Source organism: Panicum virgatum, chromosome 4N, assembly GCF_016808335.1.
Source record: "Panicum virgatum strain AP13 chromosome 4N, P.virgatum_v5, whole genome shotgun sequence".
Classification (NCBI taxonomy): domain Eukaryota; kingdom Viridiplantae; phylum Streptophyta; class Magnoliopsida; order Poales; family Poaceae; genus Panicum; species Panicum virgatum.
In genome coordinates, this window is record NC_053148.1 from 32,935,898 (window position 1) to 32,952,601 (window position 16,704).

A 16,704-nucleotide genomic window follows, 5' to 3' on the forward strand; every position below is an offset into this window, starting at 1 on the left:
CGGCGCTGGCCGAAAGTCTCGGCCAACGTCTGTTGGAGTTGACGACGGCGACACTCTTGGGTGCTGCAACCTTTATTGGAAGCGTCGTTGAAGGTGCCACCTCCTCACCTTGTGGATTTTCTAGAGGAAACTCTGCCTGGGTAATCTAGGCGGGCGACGGTGGCGTGAAGCGTCGCCACCTTGGAGTTCGCACATTATTCCGGTGGGGATCGGCTCAAGTGGAATGTTTTGGCACTCATGTGCAAAGTATATGGATTGAAAAGGGCAAGCAACGGATAATCTGGACTTCAAGCTTCTAAGCAGGCGAGTGATGTGATAGATTGATACCGCGTAAAAACATTGCAAGATTGAAACGAGAACGAATAAGAAGATTGAAGCTTAGTCTTCTATATTTCTTTCTTTATTTTATTGCTTTTTATTTTTGTATTTGTGAAATCCCTCATTTGAGGTCAAGAGTCTAAGAACTCTTGTAACTCCTTTTGGCTGTAGTCGTTCGCCTGTGAGCGAATGATCAAGGCCGGAACTCTTTCCTTAATCCAAAAATATAATGCATGCACATCCATCCATATGAACGCACACACACTCACCCATATGGATGCATGCATGCGAACCCTATTTTTATGAGCATCTTTGAAAACTGAACCGGTAAATCATCGAGATTGATGAAGTCGCCATATTGCCAAACTGATTCCTCGCTCTAGATAAGTAAGCCTGTCTTGTTTCATTTCAAGTGAAAGAAAAGACGTTGGATAGTTCCCGTACAGCAACTTGTATCGTAATAACTGCATCGACAAACAAAACTTAATTATGTCACAAATGCACAAACTAATAGTTTCGTACAATAATAGTTCAAGGACACCAGCTAATATAATAATAATCGGGTCACTAAACTGTACCGTGTGTGGTGCAAGCAGAGCCCACCTAGGCCCACCTAATAACTGTTTTCGTTTTTTTTTTCATATGAGCAGGAACAGATCATCGCTAGCTAGTTCGTCTGAATTCCTGTATCTTGGAACATATCATAGGCATGAAAAGCTAGGCGCAGTCAGCGGGCGACACAGATCGACCTAAACATTTTCAATGAACTAACCTGTGGCTCAAGCGGAGCAATTTTCTCGGAGGAAGAGTTTGGAAACTGATACGGTTCTTCCTCTCTAGTCCACCGTACCAGTCAATTTCCTGAGCTCAGTTCGTCGGTCATCACAGACTACGGTGGGTGTGCGCTTTGGAACTTTTTACCCAGCATCGTCAAACAAGTCGCTTGCACTGCTCCGGCAGTCCAGGTAAGAAATGTTATCGCCTACGAAGAATCTGTTTTGTAATAAGTTTATATTTAATATTTTTAATTGGTGTTTAAACATGCGATGCCAGCGAATTTATGATTTTAAACTAAAAGCAAACGAGATAGAGTGTTGAATACAAGTTTCGAGGCGATAGCACGTTCAGTACTTTGACCCCCGTTTATTTTCACACGACAAGCCACGACTTTTACTACATGCATGCACCGGTGTGCATCGCTCCGGATCAGCAAACGCGGCTATTAGCTGTGCCGCAGGCTAGTTGCCAACTTGGACCTGGATAGCTCTATGATAACTTTATCTGTTGCCATCTCATAACCTGTTGTGCATCACATAATCTTGTCATTTTTGTGGAATAGTCGGTGCATGCATATGGCATGGATTCTCTACACCAGTGAGAAGGATCCACTGTATTACTGTACTTCAATATATTATATGGATCGGGACCTCCACACTATAGTGAAAAGGATCCACCATAATATATTACCACAGTTCTATATATTAATCAGACATAAGATGAGCTAGTTACCCTCCGAATGAAATAGCATATTTTCTCTGTCCTAAAGTAAAAGGTATGGTTAGACGTGCAACGACAGATGTTATATCCAACCTATAAATCTATTTCAACCCAACCTATTTGCAAGGCTACAGATGTGGTTACTTTTATATATGGGCAGGCATAATAAATGTTGGTGATGAAGCCATTAGCTCATCCGATCCATATTTCCGATAATAGATGATATTTCTACCTTTCGTCGGAAGGGTTGTTTGGTTGGGCATAGTGGCAAGATGCAACCACCAATTATCTGGATTCATATTGGCGGCTAGCATTATCCATATTATTTGGGGCTAGCTGTCTTTGTCTTGCTTATTACGTTACGTTAATGGTACACACTGAAAGATGAGTTCACGGGTGCAAATGGGGTCCCCGTCACAATCGACGGCCGAGGACAGTCAATGGGGCAATACACAGTTTAATTCGACAATTAGTCCAATTGAAGGACCTTCGCTAAGTGAAACCAATGATAATATAGAGGTTGGGAGAAAAGATTGACGTTACCGGGCCATGTTCATCATAAAGAAATGAAAAAGAAAAACTGGATAACGGGCCAACTGTTTAAACTAATGGTAATTTAGACTTTGTCGTTGCCATTACCAAATAGCATGATAGTCCGATTTTTAACCCTTAACTATAAGAATGGATAACGGGAGCCATGCAACTATTGAAATCGAGCAAGGTTACCCTTTGGGCAGTTCCAAAGTGAAGCATCCCCTCATAAGAGAAGACTTAAAAGTGATACAACATCAGTCCCAGGAGGCTGATAGCACTTTTATTACATCAGATGGTACATCATCGTACAACCCTACGCGGAAGTGGGCAGTGAAGCGCCACTATCGCGAGAATAACAACTAACACCCACACAACGATATTAACTACGAAGAGGGGGTCATCAGAGTCTTGCGCCATACGGAACTTCCTACGGGTGACCCTATCCACGGGCAAGGTTGGGTGCAGGACGGAACCTGTACTCAACGTCTTCGGGAACGAAGTCTGGATCTTCCTCTGTAAAAATTAAGAATGGGGTGAGTACAAACGTACTCAGCATGTCCAACCGCACCCACGGAGGGGTATAAATAGAATATAATGCACAGGGTAAATCAAGGATAAGGCTAAGGTTTAATTTGCGGAAAGCTAATTTTGATGCAGGGGTTCATTTGAAAGAAAGAATTTTCAAAGCAAGTTTTCTTGTACCAAGTAACACGTAGTGTTGATCCCCACAGGATCCAAGTTTTAAGTTGGTACCAGACTCCTCATCCGCCGTAGCACGGCACAACTGCCGGACACCTTTCCAAAAACAACTCACGCCAACACATCCATTCCCAGAAGAAACACTAGTTATGTGACCACACCGTAACTCGCCCAGTACCGTGGGCACGGCTATTCGAATAGATTTTAACTCTGCAGAGGTGTGCAAGTTTACCCACAAGCGGGATACCACAGCTCGATCACCGTAGTGTCGGTGCAAATCCCAACAAAGCCATTACCCACCTTAGCTAGACCTGACTAGCCATCACGGGATCCACCAAGGAGTCATTGACCTATCACAGATGTTTTAACCGGGGCATAAGTCACACAGAGCTAATCCCTTCTCCTTGATCACCTGTTGCTCTCAGCTCTCCTGATGGCTATCAGACTAACTAGTGGGGTTTATGCTAAGTCGTTGCCCATACAACGGTCGAGTGGTTTGCACGATAGTGGAGTTAGGTGAGATGACACACCAACTCGGTCCTTAATTGTGACAAGATGGATATCTCCCTTCCTTGCTCAACCACACAGGCACGAGCACACCATTTGGCAATTCACACAGAAGTGCCATCCATCCCGTCTAAACTTATCTTTCGAAAATTTCACATTTTCTTTTTATAAAACAAGTTGTATTGTGTTTAAGGTCCTAAGCGTTCTAGTAGCGATTAACGTCCAAATAAATCACATTCAGACATTAATCTAGGTGGTCAAGAAATGGTTATAACAAATCAAGGGGTGGCTATCCAACCATGTTTTCAGCAGGTAAAATATATGCAATTTTATAAAACAGGCCAATAGGTTGTGTTTATAAAAACTAGGACAAAATATGCATCAAAGGAGCGGGATTGAACTTGCCTTCGCTCAACAAATGGGTATTTCAACTCACGGTACGCGTTTCGATTTCCGGCTCGCGGTACTAGTCCTCGTGCTCGCGGTACGTACTCCGGGCTTCTGCTTGCGGTACAAACTTCCTATCCCGCGGCACCGGACTCCAGGCTTCTTCTCGTCGTTGTTCGCGAACTCTCGGCGACTATTACGCGTTACAAATCAAACAAACAAAACATACATAAATATAAACTGAACTCTCTAAATTATAAAACTAACAAAGATAGTTAGAGTTAGATTTTAGATAAATTTAGGAAGATGAATTAGGCCAGATAGCATGCAGTGCTTACCAAGAGCACGACAAGCTCGAGAGATTTTCCCCTAAAGGGTGGTCGGAGAGAGAGCAACGAGCAAAATCTTGCTCTAGTGGAACTGAGAGGGTGAGTGAGCCAGGTTTGGGAAGGTGGCCGAGTTGGTTGGAAATGAGTTGGGAGTGATAGAGGAGCTACGCGAATGCGCCCTTTTATAGACCAAGAGGAGGCAGTGGCCGACAGCGGCGTGACGGGGTACTGGCGCAAGAACAGAGCCAACGCTGTAGCGAGGAGCGGCGTTGTCGCCACACGTGCGACGAGCCGGCAAAGCCGGCGTGGGCGGCAAAGCATCATGGTGCCACAGTGCGGAGCGACGCCGAAAGCTGCCGGACATTGATGTGCGGTCTCATCGTGGGGCCAGAGTGTCGCGACATGCATGAGTGCGGTTCGCGCGTGTCGCGGGCTCAGCGAAAGGGGATGGCACCGCGAGGGGCACCTTGAGCAGGATGTTGGCACGTGGCGACGAAAGGCTCGATCTTTTGGCCCAGGGTGAAGCGGGCGCGCGTGCTGGCAGTGTCCTGGCACTCCAGGTCCGCGGTGCACGGTGGCAAGGTAGCGGCTAGGCGGGGCGGCGGTGAGGTGGCGCACGTTCAGGAGCAGGTAGAGGTTAGCTTGTTAATATGGGTGCATGCATTAACAGTGGACTGAAGCTTGTTGTTCAACGTGTACGAGTTGTTAGCACAAGTTAGTTAATGGTGATCTGCATGCAGGTAAGTGTGGCTTGCATGCAGGGAGGCGTGGTCAGGCCACGAGTGCTCAGCCATGTGGTGGGACCGGACGTGGTGTGGAGTGTGTTTATTTAAACTGTGTAATCAGCTTGTACTGCGTGTGTGTGGAGGTGAATACAAATACAGTACTGGTGTGCAGCACGGAAGAGTTTCTGTGTGAGTTAGTGATCCTCTCAGAGTTTGTGTTCCTGCATTTGTTTTCCTCAAGTGTGTGTGTGCGTGTTTCCATCCACCGAGAGAAACTTGGAAGGTGCTCTTACTTGCCTTCGTGTAAACATCAGAGAGTGCGCGAGGGAAGCCGGTCATTTTGATCAGTCATGACACATGCGAGCTCCGGTATCCCGGTTCGCGGCGACCAGCAACTGCGGTGGTGGACGCGGGCGTTGGCGAGGCAAAGGCAGGGCCTTTTGGTCCCGGCTCAGGTGGCGTTCGGCGCGTACGCGCGCGGGCGCTCGGCAACCCGAGGTCACGGCGGCCGCGTGTGCTTAGTGGTGGCCAAGAAGGAATAAAGGGGCCGGTACTGCTGCACCGAGCGTGTGCGTGCACAGGCATTCAGCATAGCCGAGGCCGCGGCATTACCGCGATGCTCGCGAAGCTACGGCGTAGCCGGGCCACGATGGCGTCAGGCGGCAACAGGAAACGGATGGCGACGACGTTCGGCTCCTGCACAAAAACGGTATGACAGGGAATTACTAGGGCCAACTATGATGTTCATCGGCCATCGGCCGGTAGCACATGGTGGTTCGCAAGGATAAGATTCGGCCGGCGCTCACCGTGGGTCGACGGTGTAGGTGTGGCCGGCGTGACGAAGGCTCGGTGCGGCACGGTGGTGCTTGGGCTCGCGGTCCCGCTCGTCGCGGCCGTTGGCGTGCGACGTAGCTCTCGACGGCGGTTCCCCAGCGCTCAACTCCTCGTGGCTGCTCCGGCTCGGCGTGGCCGCCGTTGCGGCGGCTCCGGCTCGGCGCCTCCTTGGGCTGGGGGTTGTCGGCAGCGTCGGCACTCGTTGTGGCCATCGTCGTGGTCCGACGGGCAGGTGAGGCCAAGAAGAAAAAAAATAGCTGGCGCATGATGCTTGGAGTGGAGCCCGTGCTTGCTGTGGAAATCGGAGTGGCTTGCTTGAGCTACTAGCTTCGGCGAGGAGGGAGCAGGGATACGGTGGTGTGCACGAGAGAACTAAGCTAGTGCTGGATGCTTGCTCGGTGGAGAGACAGGAATTGGAGATCGAGAGGGAGAACCCTGGTGCTTCGCTCGGTGGCCATGGACTGCTTGCTCGTCTGCTCAAGTTTTTGGGAAAAAGAAATGGGCAAGAAAATTAATGGAGCATGAGCTGCTCTCTGGATCACCAGAGAAGAAGATGCAGCAAGCTGTTGTTGGGTAGTGTCGACTGGAGAAGCAAGCAAAAGGAGAGAAGTTGATGCCTGCTTGTTCTTGCGGTAGAGGAATCAAGGGAGGGGAATCGAGTGGAGAAGCAGCCCTGGTGGTTGCGGTGGTCAAGAAAATTAGAGGAGGAAGAGAACGGAGGGAGCTGCTGCTGTTGCACAACTTGGTGGAGAAAAATCAGAGCACATGGAGGCAGCGACAGATTTGAACAGGGAGAGATGGAGCTGCCTGCTGCTGTTTCTTTTGGCCTTTGCCCACCGACGGAGAGAGAGTGAGAGAGAGAGCTGCTGTATGAAAGAGACGTGTGAGAGTGAGAGTTATTGCTACTGCTGCCGCCTGCGAGTGCGTGAGTGTGCAATGAGTGAGAGAGAAGAGAGTGTTAAATGTGTGCATACATGCATGTGTGCTGTGCTGCCTGCTGCGGGAGAGAGAGTGAAGAGTAAATATTGGTACTGTGTGCTCCCTGTATGCTTGCTCGATTTGCTGGCGTGCGAGACAGATAGAGGAGGCTGCTGGTTGATCTGTTCGATGGAGGAGGAAGGGATGAGGTGATGTTGCTTTACTTCGATATTTTTGTCCAGCGACACAGAGGGAAAGGGTGAGAAAGATTTGAGAAATAAAAAGAGAAAAAGACAGTAATTTGATGATAGGGGTTAGAAGGAAATTAGATAACTTAAATTTGGAAGGGATTTTTCATACAAAGGTAGATGATCTCAACAGTCTTAAAATTATATTTTTGAAAATAAATTTCGAGATTGAATTTTGAATTTATACGGTTTTTATTTGTGTGAGATTTTGGACTGTTACACAAAGTTAGTTTTCATTTATTATAAATTAAAAAATTCTGGTTTGATCTAAAAATTTTTAATTCCCAAAAAGAATTTAAGAAAAAAAGACTTTTGAAACCACTCAAGGGGCTCAATTTGCTCGGATTCAACAGTTGGATGTTTACCATTAGTTGAAGAATGGAAATCGGACTATTGTGACAGTTGAAGAGTGTAAACTAGATTTTTTTCCCAAAAGAAAAAGAATTACGCACAAGAGTTTTTCTAACTGTTTGCACCTCCAATCACAAATAAACACCGTTTTAAACATGACCAATCCTACAACACAACTTTGACTACCCTGTTTTTCTTTTGTAAAAGTTGACTACTCTGTTGTTGTAATGTATTTATAACTTATAGCAAATATATATTGTTATGAAATTATTTTTGGAGACAAATCTAGTCATCATTTTTCAAATTAAATATGCAAACTTAACACATTTAAAGCAACTTGATATCAAATTTGGAATAGTTAATTACACACAACATAAAACATAACCTTCGCATAGTGTTCAATAAGAGTAGCACATATATAAAAGTCCCAAAACCTTTGTTTATTTTGTGTGTTTTTGACAGTAAAACACAAAGTTATAAGCAACCGCGAGGTGGCACATGGCCTTGAGCCCTTGACTCCTTGAGTTGCGGCGTGCAGCACCTCGTGTCCGTGCTCTATTCAGCTTTAGCCACCGACGGCCGACACGTGAGTCGTCGTCACCACCTACGCGTGTGATGAAGTGAAGCGTCGGGCCGGCGTCAGCCCCCTGCAGGAGGCAGCCACGCAAAAGCAGATAAGATTCGGCGTGAAACGTGTGACACCTTGTGCTAATTGTCGTGTGTAGCATGCATGATGCATGGCAGCCGTGTCAAAGATTCAAAGTGATGAGGTGAACAAGAGCCTAGAGTCGTCAATCCATATCACCAAACATTTGGAGTAAAAAAACAAACCAAACCCTCCATTGACCTACGTATACGTGAAAGAACTGGCAATCAAGAGCATATACTCACCTCATCCACCTCGAGTCAGTCCCTTGGCTAGGAGACCAACTCTAGAGAATTGAGAGATTCAAGAGAGCGACTTTGTAGTTAGGTTTGCTCGCCGGGGATGTCCTTGGCAGAACTAGGGTTTCCGCGGGCGGAGGCGGCGACGCTGCTGCTTCGTCGGCGAATAAGTTTCTTCTCCGGCTGGGATCTTGTCTTCGCCGGTGAAGGTTTTGTTCCTCATCGTTTCTCCGCTGGCGATGGTGGTAGCGTCGCCTCCGGCGTTCGGTTGAGGTCTGTTCTGGTCGATCTTTTTGCGAAAGGGTCGGACCTTCTGTACTCCCCCGTGAGCGTGTTCCGCGTTGGTGGTCCATTCACCGGCGTCGGAGTTGTTGCTGGGCTGGTGCTTCCTTGTCGGAGTGCTAGCTCTAGCGGGTCTCTTTTTCTGTTGTCAGAGAGATCGCCGAGGTTCTTTCAGCGGCTCAAATCCATGTTGGTTGGAGTTCTGGGGTGGTGGCTTCTGCGGCTTCATCGATGTTCGAGGTCTTCCGGCGGTGGAGAAGGAGCCCTAGGATTTGCACTCGGACGGCTTGTTCAGTCGGCCGGACCGGAGCAGAGGAGGAAGACGAACAGGGCTTCTAGGGTCCTTTTTGTAATTTTCTTCTTTGCTGGGGTCTTGGTTGTAAAAGGGGGATGTACTGTGATCCAATCTAATATATCTTCCCTTTCGCAAAAAAAAAAGAGAGCGACTTTGTAAAGATGACTACAATATCTTATAGAGCCATGTAAAAGGTTGTAACTCTCCCTTAAATAATACTCGATCCGTCCCATGTCGGGCTGGGCAAATTTAACCGAGAGCCGAGAACCGAACCGAAATCGAAAGAACCGAAACCAAGTAATTTCGGATCCTGTTCGGTTCCTTCTTCTCGGGAACCGAATTTACTCGGTTAATTCGGTTCGGTTCCCGAGTTAACCCAAAGAACCGAACTAATGCACATCCACCCAGCCCATTAAATCATCAAGCCCAGCACCGGCCCAACTAAGGCAAACTAGGGTCGCAGGCCCCCGTACCGAGCCACCGACTGACGTCCGCATCCATCCCCTACCCCCAACCCCAGCGCCGGCCACCGCATCCCCTACCCCCGACCACCAGCGCCGGCTGCCGCAAACCCTCGCCCCCGGCCTCCCTCGCCCCCGGCCGCCGTAGACCCCCGCCCCCGGCCTCCCTCGCCCCCCAGCCCCCCGCCGACCCCGCCGCCCAGCTCCCGCCGCCGCCCTCAGAGCTGGGCTTCGCTCGCCACCGCCCACCGGCCAGAGCTCGCGGCTCGCCGACCCCGGCCGCCCACGCCCAGCGCCCGCCCCCGGAGGAGCTCGCGGCAGCAGGTCTTGCGGTGGAGGAGGCAGAGGACGACGCTCTCAGCCGCTCGCACCTCCTCTCCCAAGACCCCAATGGCGCACCTCCTCGGCTCCTCCGTCGACCTCCTCTTCCCGGAGCGCGCGGCCAGCGCGTGCGTGGCCGCCGGCGCCGCAAGCCCGCGGCGGCTCCCTCCGCCCGACTGCCCGAGATCTTTTTTTTTATTCTGTGAACACTTGGTTCTTTCGGTTAGAACCGGAACCGAACCGAAAGAACCGAAACCGAAATTTGTCGGTTCCTATATCTGAAAAGAACCGATCGGTTCCTATTTTCTTGGAACCGAATTTTCAAGAGAACCGAGGAACCGAACAGATCGGTTCGGTTAGAACCGAATGCCCAGCCCTAGTCCCATGAAAAGTGCAATTCTACTTTTTTTTCAAACAAATTAGTGGTAGCGTGAAAAGATTCTCATACCCTCATTTATTTGTAAATTATTATTTGTATGTTAAAGTTTGATATCTGAAATCAAAATCAAAATCTTCGAACTTTGATTATAAATTATTGTTTATACGTTAAGGTTTGATATCTGAAAGGTGTGCATAAAAAATAGCTTATAATAGTATACCTTTGTCATAGGTTACAAATATATTATAGCAAAACTTAGTGATCAAAACCATGTTCTACATACGTGCCGATTGTTCGGAAATATGCTTATGTGCTGGCCTGAGCTATATGCTTCGAGGATGTGTAACAAATAATATAGTCACTTTTCTTAATATATATATATATATATATATATATAATGATGTGCAACTCTCGTAGGTATTTGAGAGAAAAAAAATCTGATCATCCTCGCAAGTCCCAACTATCAACAAGTATATATGCATGTGGACGCTAAAAGACAGTGCTTTACAATAGCCGCAAAACTTGTGGACATGACTCAAGTTTGCTATAAGACAGTAGAAAGCACCCCATTACTCTCCATACTACGGAAAGCACCGACACATTTCCTCTCTGAACTAAACCGGATCCTAACCGCAAAACCTTTTCCCTTCCAAGCTGACGTCTCATCCCTAGCTAGCTAGCTAGCTCCCAAGGCTGAGGAGGCAGCAAAGGAGAGAAAAAAATTAGAGATGTAAATTAGTGTTTTTAGATGCATCTCCAACCCTCGTTAATTAAAATATTTATGATATTTTTATAAAATAATATCTCATTTTGAAGAATTAGTATAAATATTTCAACTAAGCAAGATTGGAGATGCACCTAACAATTATCAATTTGTATATCTCTAAAAAATCAAAGAAAGTATACTAATCTACGATAACAAACGGGGCGGGGGAGGCGCCCGCGCAGCGTGCACACGTCATCGGAAAATCAGCTGCTCGTCCGGTCGTCATCGCCTGGCTCGTAGCATCCCGTGAATTCAGCTGCTGCCTCGCGGTCGCTGTCGCCACGCGTCCTCCTATCGGCGACGTGTACATCCTGCTCGGCTTGCGACGCCGGCCAGCTTCTTTTGACCATTTTTTTACTGGGAGACGACTACTGTCCAATAGGCAACAGTCCTCGGCTGCCGCGTGCCATGCTTTTTGCCTCGGTGCCATTCGTGCGTTGCGCCTCGTCTCCATGGGCCTCCGGAGGGAGGTTATGGTCAGTGGTAATCTACAGAGCATAACACCTGTAATTAGAAACAATAGAGAATGTGAATTATCGTAGCTGCATCTTATCCGGTGTTAATTCAAGGGCAACCATGTGTAGGTGAATAAAAATATCTTTTCTATTTTCTCGCATTTCCTCCATGCCTCCATATATATTATCTATTTTCCTTGCTTTTCTTTTCTCCCTTTGGATCTTGTACCTTTTCATGATGCCCCCCTCCAATCACAAACGGTCTTGACAGTGACGCAATAAGTATGATTAACTCTAGCATTTCATCGTGTTCAGATGCCAAAAAAAAGGCAAAAAACATCACATCACATATTTGGACATATGCATAAAGTACTAAATGATGTCTATTAACAAATTTTTTTGCACTGATAGGTTGTAAATCGAGAAACGAATCTAATGAGTCTACTTAATTCATGATTTGCAACATCGATGTTACAATAACCATTCGCTAATTATGAATTAACTATAGATTAATTATGGATTAAGTAGGTTTATTAGATTTGTCTTGTGATTTAAAACTCATCCATGCAAAAAGTTTTGCAAATAGAATTTATTTAGTAGTCCGAAATAGCAAGATTTGATTCAAAAAAGTTTGGCCAAAAGGGCTAAACACATCCTATAAAAAACGTGCTCAGGCACGATCGCGAAAAACTCTACCATTTCATCATATCCTATTCATATGTAAACATACATGACTATATTCACCTTTCAAATTCACATATTTGCACTATGACCGTGAACCCAGAAAATGGAAATACTGCTGATAATTGTAACAAACCAAGAAACACCGCAAGAACAAGTACTCCTACGCTGATGCCAATTTCCTCTTATCTGCCAGTAAATCTGAAACTATGCTGCGATGAGGCTGCAGCTGTTCTTGTGAACTTTTTCCCTTTTACTGGCGATTACACAGTAAAACAAATGGAGCGTCCGAGTCAGCAATGTTGCATGCACATATAGTCTACACTGCTTTTCATGTATCAATTTTCTCTTAACTTGGATCAACAATGAACTTCGTAATTTTAAATTAGCTAAAACTATTGAATATGTGTAACCATCATTTGAAATTCTATTTTGATGATGCAACATATACAACACATCAACAACCCGCTCAACAACCCGCGCGTATGGGCGCGCGCCAATCACTAGTACGCAAGCAAGAGTGCGAGGAGGGCAGCACGCCAGCACCTACCACCAACACCAAGCAAGGAGTGCGAGCCGTGAGGTATCGCTGTCATCTACAGGCGCAGCTCCACGCCATGGCTGAGTCACCCGATCCCCCCGGATAACGCCACCGCTAATCTCTCTCTCCCCCCGATCGCCCCAAGAATCCCTCCCTGCTGCGTCACCCACAGCTGTGCTGCCCGGCTCTGCCGCCGGCTGACACCGGGGCCTCGCGCCCCGGGCCTCCTGCTATAAATACCCTGCGAGCTCCGCCTCCGGATACACAGGCCACCGCCATTCCCATTGCCGCGTTCTTGGACTCTGCTTCTCTCGCTGTTGAACCTCCTGCTGTTTGGAGGCTGATCGAGGAGGAAGAAGATGACAATCACCATTGAACAGCCCCAGCTCGGTAATCTCGTCGTCTCAGTTTTTCGCTCTTGCAAAGCCCCTCTGCCGATCTGCCCTGCTCAGTCGGGTTGATTTGGGCCCATTAGAGTAGACTCGAGCAGCAGGAATAATTGATGTCGGCGAATTGGTGAATTCGGTGGTGTCATTGGGCAGCGTCCTTTTGTGGCTGCAGATGCGGTGGCAGCGGAGAGGAAGGTCCCCGCCGGCGGCGACCCCGCGGAGCTGGTGCTGGACGGCGGCTTCGTCGTGCCGGACGCCAACGCCTTCGGCAACACCTTCAGGTGAACCAGCCTACCACCGGTGGTGATTGCTTCTCGTGCGTTCCTGTCAAAAGCCAGCGGCAGAAAGCAAAGAAACGCCTCTCCTTGCCATCGACGTCACGCCGGAGACAAGAAACAGATGCGTGGCGGTTTCGATTTTCTTGCTTTTCATAATAACAAAACAAACACCTCGCAAAACCCACATTTTTTTGAAAAATAAAAAAAATCTACATTTTTACATGGGGCGAAAATTGAGAATCACCACACCACGGCAGCAAAATTCGTTGGCAACACGCAGGGTTCTCTCGTGGTCGCGTGCGTGCACTGCTTGTCTGCTCAGCTTGGCGGAAGGAGGAAACAAACAGACCGCTTTGTTTGACCCCTGCATTTTGGGGCATTCTCGTCATCAAAGCAAAAAAAGATCAAAGGAACCTTTCCTCTTTTTCTTGAAAAATATTAAAGGAACTTTGTCATATAGTACGCCTTAATTTTGGTTAGTTAAGGGCGTTCATGTGCAGATATTTTGCAAATGAATTTTTAAATCTTCAGAAGATAAAGATGCCACGGGGTTTCCCGCATCTCTGGAGGGAGAACTGGAGAACAATCTAAAAAAATACTAAAGGACACTCTGGCATGCAATTTGCCAAAGAATTCCTGGCGTCCATGGAAGTGGCCCCACACGCAGGATATTTTTGCGGCTCTGCTAACATGCCCAATTCAATTTATTTGTTTCTCTCTTGTTTTTATGAGCCTTTCTTACTCTGTGTCTCTGTCACCATGGGTTAGTTTCATTTCATTCTTGATGAACAGGCGAATCAAAAGCTCTCTTTTTTGTTGTTGTTGAGATAGAGACTAGAGAGCCAAACTGCTGAGAACCCCAAGTTTGGACCCTGCTGCAGGGACTACGACGCGGAGTCGGAGCGGAAGAAGACGGTGGAGGAGTTCTACGAGGTGAACCACATCCGGCAGACGCACGAGTTCGTGTCCCGGATGCGGGCCGAGTACGGGCGGCTCGACAGGACGGAGATGGGCATCTGGGAGTGCATCGAGCTGCTCAACGAGTTCATCGACGACAGCGACCCGGACCTGGACATGCCCCAAATCGAGCACCTCCTCCAGACCGCCGAGGCCATCCGCAAGGACTACCCCCACCAGGACTGGCTCCACCTCACCGGCCTCATCCACGGTGCCCTTCCTCTTCCTCTTCCTTGCTGCGGCCTGCCTCTTCGCTGACTGAAACCTGTTGTGACATGGGAGATGTCTCTGTTTTTTCAGACCTGGGCAAGGTGCTGCTGCACCCAAGCTTCGGGGAGCTCCCTCAGTGGGCAGTTGTCGGTAAGTGAAAGCAATCTCTCTGACCATTGCTTTTACAGATCCTCAAGAACACTGGCTGATCGCCTGATCCACCTCTGACTAAAACCTCTGAATGTCAGGTGACACCTTCCCTGTCGGCTGCGCGTACGACGAGTGCAACGTGCACTTCAAGGTAATAATGGAGCAACTGGAGGGTGCAGATTGCAGTGCCCCATTTAGTCTCTGAACCTTCTATATCCATCTTCCGTAATTCTGAACATATTCAGCATGAATGAACACTGGGTGCAGTACTTCAACGAGAACCCTGACTACCACAACCCCAAGTTCAACACCAAGCTCGGCGTCTACTCCGAGGGCTGCGGCCTCGAAAAAGTGCTCATGTCATGGGGCCATGACGACTACATGTACCTGGTCAGTGCGCGCATCATACAGGCTACAGAGCAATTCTTCGAGTACCCTGCACCTGCAGCTGCGGTGTTTCTGAATGTTCAGATTTTTGTTATCCATCTCAGGTGGCCAAGGAGAACAAGACCACCCTTCCTTCTGCTGGGCTGTTCATCATCAGATACCACTCTTTCTACCGTAAGCTCCTGATAATCTTTTTGTGGCCAGTTATAGGAGTTCCTTTTTGGAAAGAAAAAAAGAGAGATTATCATAGGTTACTGATTTCTTGCATTTTTTTTAATGTGATTCAGCCCTGCACAAGCATGGAGCCTACACGCACCTGATGAACGATGAGGACAAGGAGAACCTCAAGTGGCTGCATGTGTTCAAGTAAGACAACCACAGGATCCATCGGTCCCTTGCAGGCTTTGATATCATCGAGACGTGGACACTTTACTTACAACTGGTGACGCTACCATCTCTTATTCCTTTTCTGCAGCAAGTATGACTTGTACAGCAAGAGCAATGTCAGGATAGATGTGGAGAAGGTGAAGCCCTACTACATGTCCCTCATCGACAAGGTATAACATGCATACATGTGCTTGCATTGATCTCGCATCTAGCAACCTAGCTCAATCTCTGTCAGAACACCAGCTGGTTGGTTAACTCTGATGAAGTGTGTCATCGTTCTGAATTTCTGATGCCATCTTCTTGTCTGAATGTTCCTTTGCAGTACTTCCCGGCGAAGCTGAGATGGTGAAAAGGCGCAACCCACCTTGGAGGGGAACCAAAGAGTTGTTCCAAGTCTCCATGTACCATAGAAAAATATAGTACAAGGTGTCCGTGTATGAACATTTTTTCATACCCGAGTGGAGTCGAGAGTGTAACCATTTTGTACCGTGAAGATCAGAGTTCCATGCGATCCTATAAAATTCGAATAAAAGTTGCTGCATCTGTTCTTTGCATTAGGTGACTTCGCTTTGCCATCCAAATCATTTTTTTTCCTTTGTGAGTTGCTGTACCATCTAAATTCTGGCGTGGCGTGTGTGAAGTGAGTAAGTGACTGTTATTGCTCTGTTGGTCAACATTCTGGATGGGCTTTCCAAATGCAGCTGCACCAGAAACAGTAGTAGTAGTGGCGAGACTCGTGGTGTCTCGTCTGGCAAGATTATAGATGCCCAAACGTGCAACACAACCCACACGGTAGGGGGATCACTCGCTGCCCGTCCTTATCTGCTTCTACAGTAGAGAGAGGCGAAGGAGACGAACACGAGGCGATAAGCTTTCCAGCGCGATTCCGCCGGCCCCTTTCCTCTCCGGCGGCCGGACCGGCGCCGAAGAGGGAGGGGGGTGGCTGAATCGACGCGCGGACTTGTATAGGTTAGATGTCTGTCTATACCTAGAGTTGCTCGCTGTTGTCGTCGGCGGTGGAGCTAGTTTGCCGCGAGCGGTGTTGATGCTTGATCTGCTCAGTCGGCCAATAAATTTCTTCTCCGACCTGGAAGATGATCTGTCCATCTTCAACGGTGAAGTCTGGTTGAGGTTAGTTTGCCTCTCTTTTGGTTCTGCCGGAAGGTTCCTGTCCCTGTTCTTCTTCGACTTGGTTCGACTGAAGCCATGGATGGTGAATCCTCTGCGGCCTGTTTTCCTCCTCCTGGTGGTTGCTTGTGGTGGACTCGTGGAGTGGTGGATCTTTTGTCTTCGCTGCTGCTTCTTTGGTGGTCTGTTTGGATGCTGCTTCGGCGTCCTCATGGACTATGGTGAAGTCAGCGCAAGTGAGTTCCTCCTGTTTCTTTGCGAAAGGGTAGGAGCTTGCGGCATCCCCATGGGTGCTGGGTTTGTCTGGGTCGCCGGTCGTCTGGGTGACAGCGGACTCCTTTTCCGGTCGTTGGTCTTTCGGCTAGCGACGGCGGAATGGTTGTTCCTTGGGTGCGGGGCTGGCGG

The 16,704-nt window shown here is 48.0% G+C and overlaps 1 protein-coding gene and 1 long non-coding RNA gene across 2 annotated transcripts; one reads left to right on the forward strand and one right to left on the reverse strand.

Annotated features, from left to right (window-relative positions):
* Window positions 1-3,857: 3,857 nt before the first annotated feature.
* On the reverse strand, window positions 3,858-5,602 carry LOC120670415. The gene is made up of 2 exons (XR_005673198.1): window positions 4,281-5,602; window positions 3,858-4,135 (listed from the first exon to the last, which is right to left on the reverse strand). It is a non-coding gene; the product is annotated as an uncharacterized LOC120670415 (long non-coding RNA).
* A 6,835-nt stretch (window positions 5,603-12,437) lies between these two features.
* On the forward strand, window positions 12,438-15,733 carry LOC120670417 (probable inositol oxygenase). Its single transcript, XM_039950505.1, has 10 exons — window positions 12,438-12,803; window positions 12,975-13,083; window positions 13,962-14,248; window positions 14,338-14,397; window positions 14,496-14,548; window positions 14,665-14,787; window positions 14,889-14,958; window positions 15,072-15,150; window positions 15,260-15,341; window positions 15,494-15,733. Exons 1-10 carry the CDS (start codon window positions 12,773-12,775, stop codon window positions 15,518-15,520), a joined length of 921 nt encoding a protein of 306 aa, XP_039806439.1. The 5' UTR covers window positions 12,438-12,772; the 3' UTR covers window positions 15,521-15,733.
* Window positions 15,734-16,704: the final 971 nt, after the last annotated feature.

Coding starts and splice junctions, on each gene's coding strand:
- LOC120670417 (XM_039950505.1), top strand. CDS start 12,773: ATGACAATCACCATTGAACAGCCCCAGCTCG. Junction 14,398..14,495: donor CCCTCAGTGGGCAGTTGTCG/GTAAGTGAAAGC, acceptor TCTGAATGTCAG/GTGACACCTTCCCTGTCGGC. Junction 14,549..14,664: donor AGTGCAACGTGCACTTCAAG/GTAATAATGGAG, acceptor CACTGGGTGCAG/TACTTCAACGAGAACCCTGA.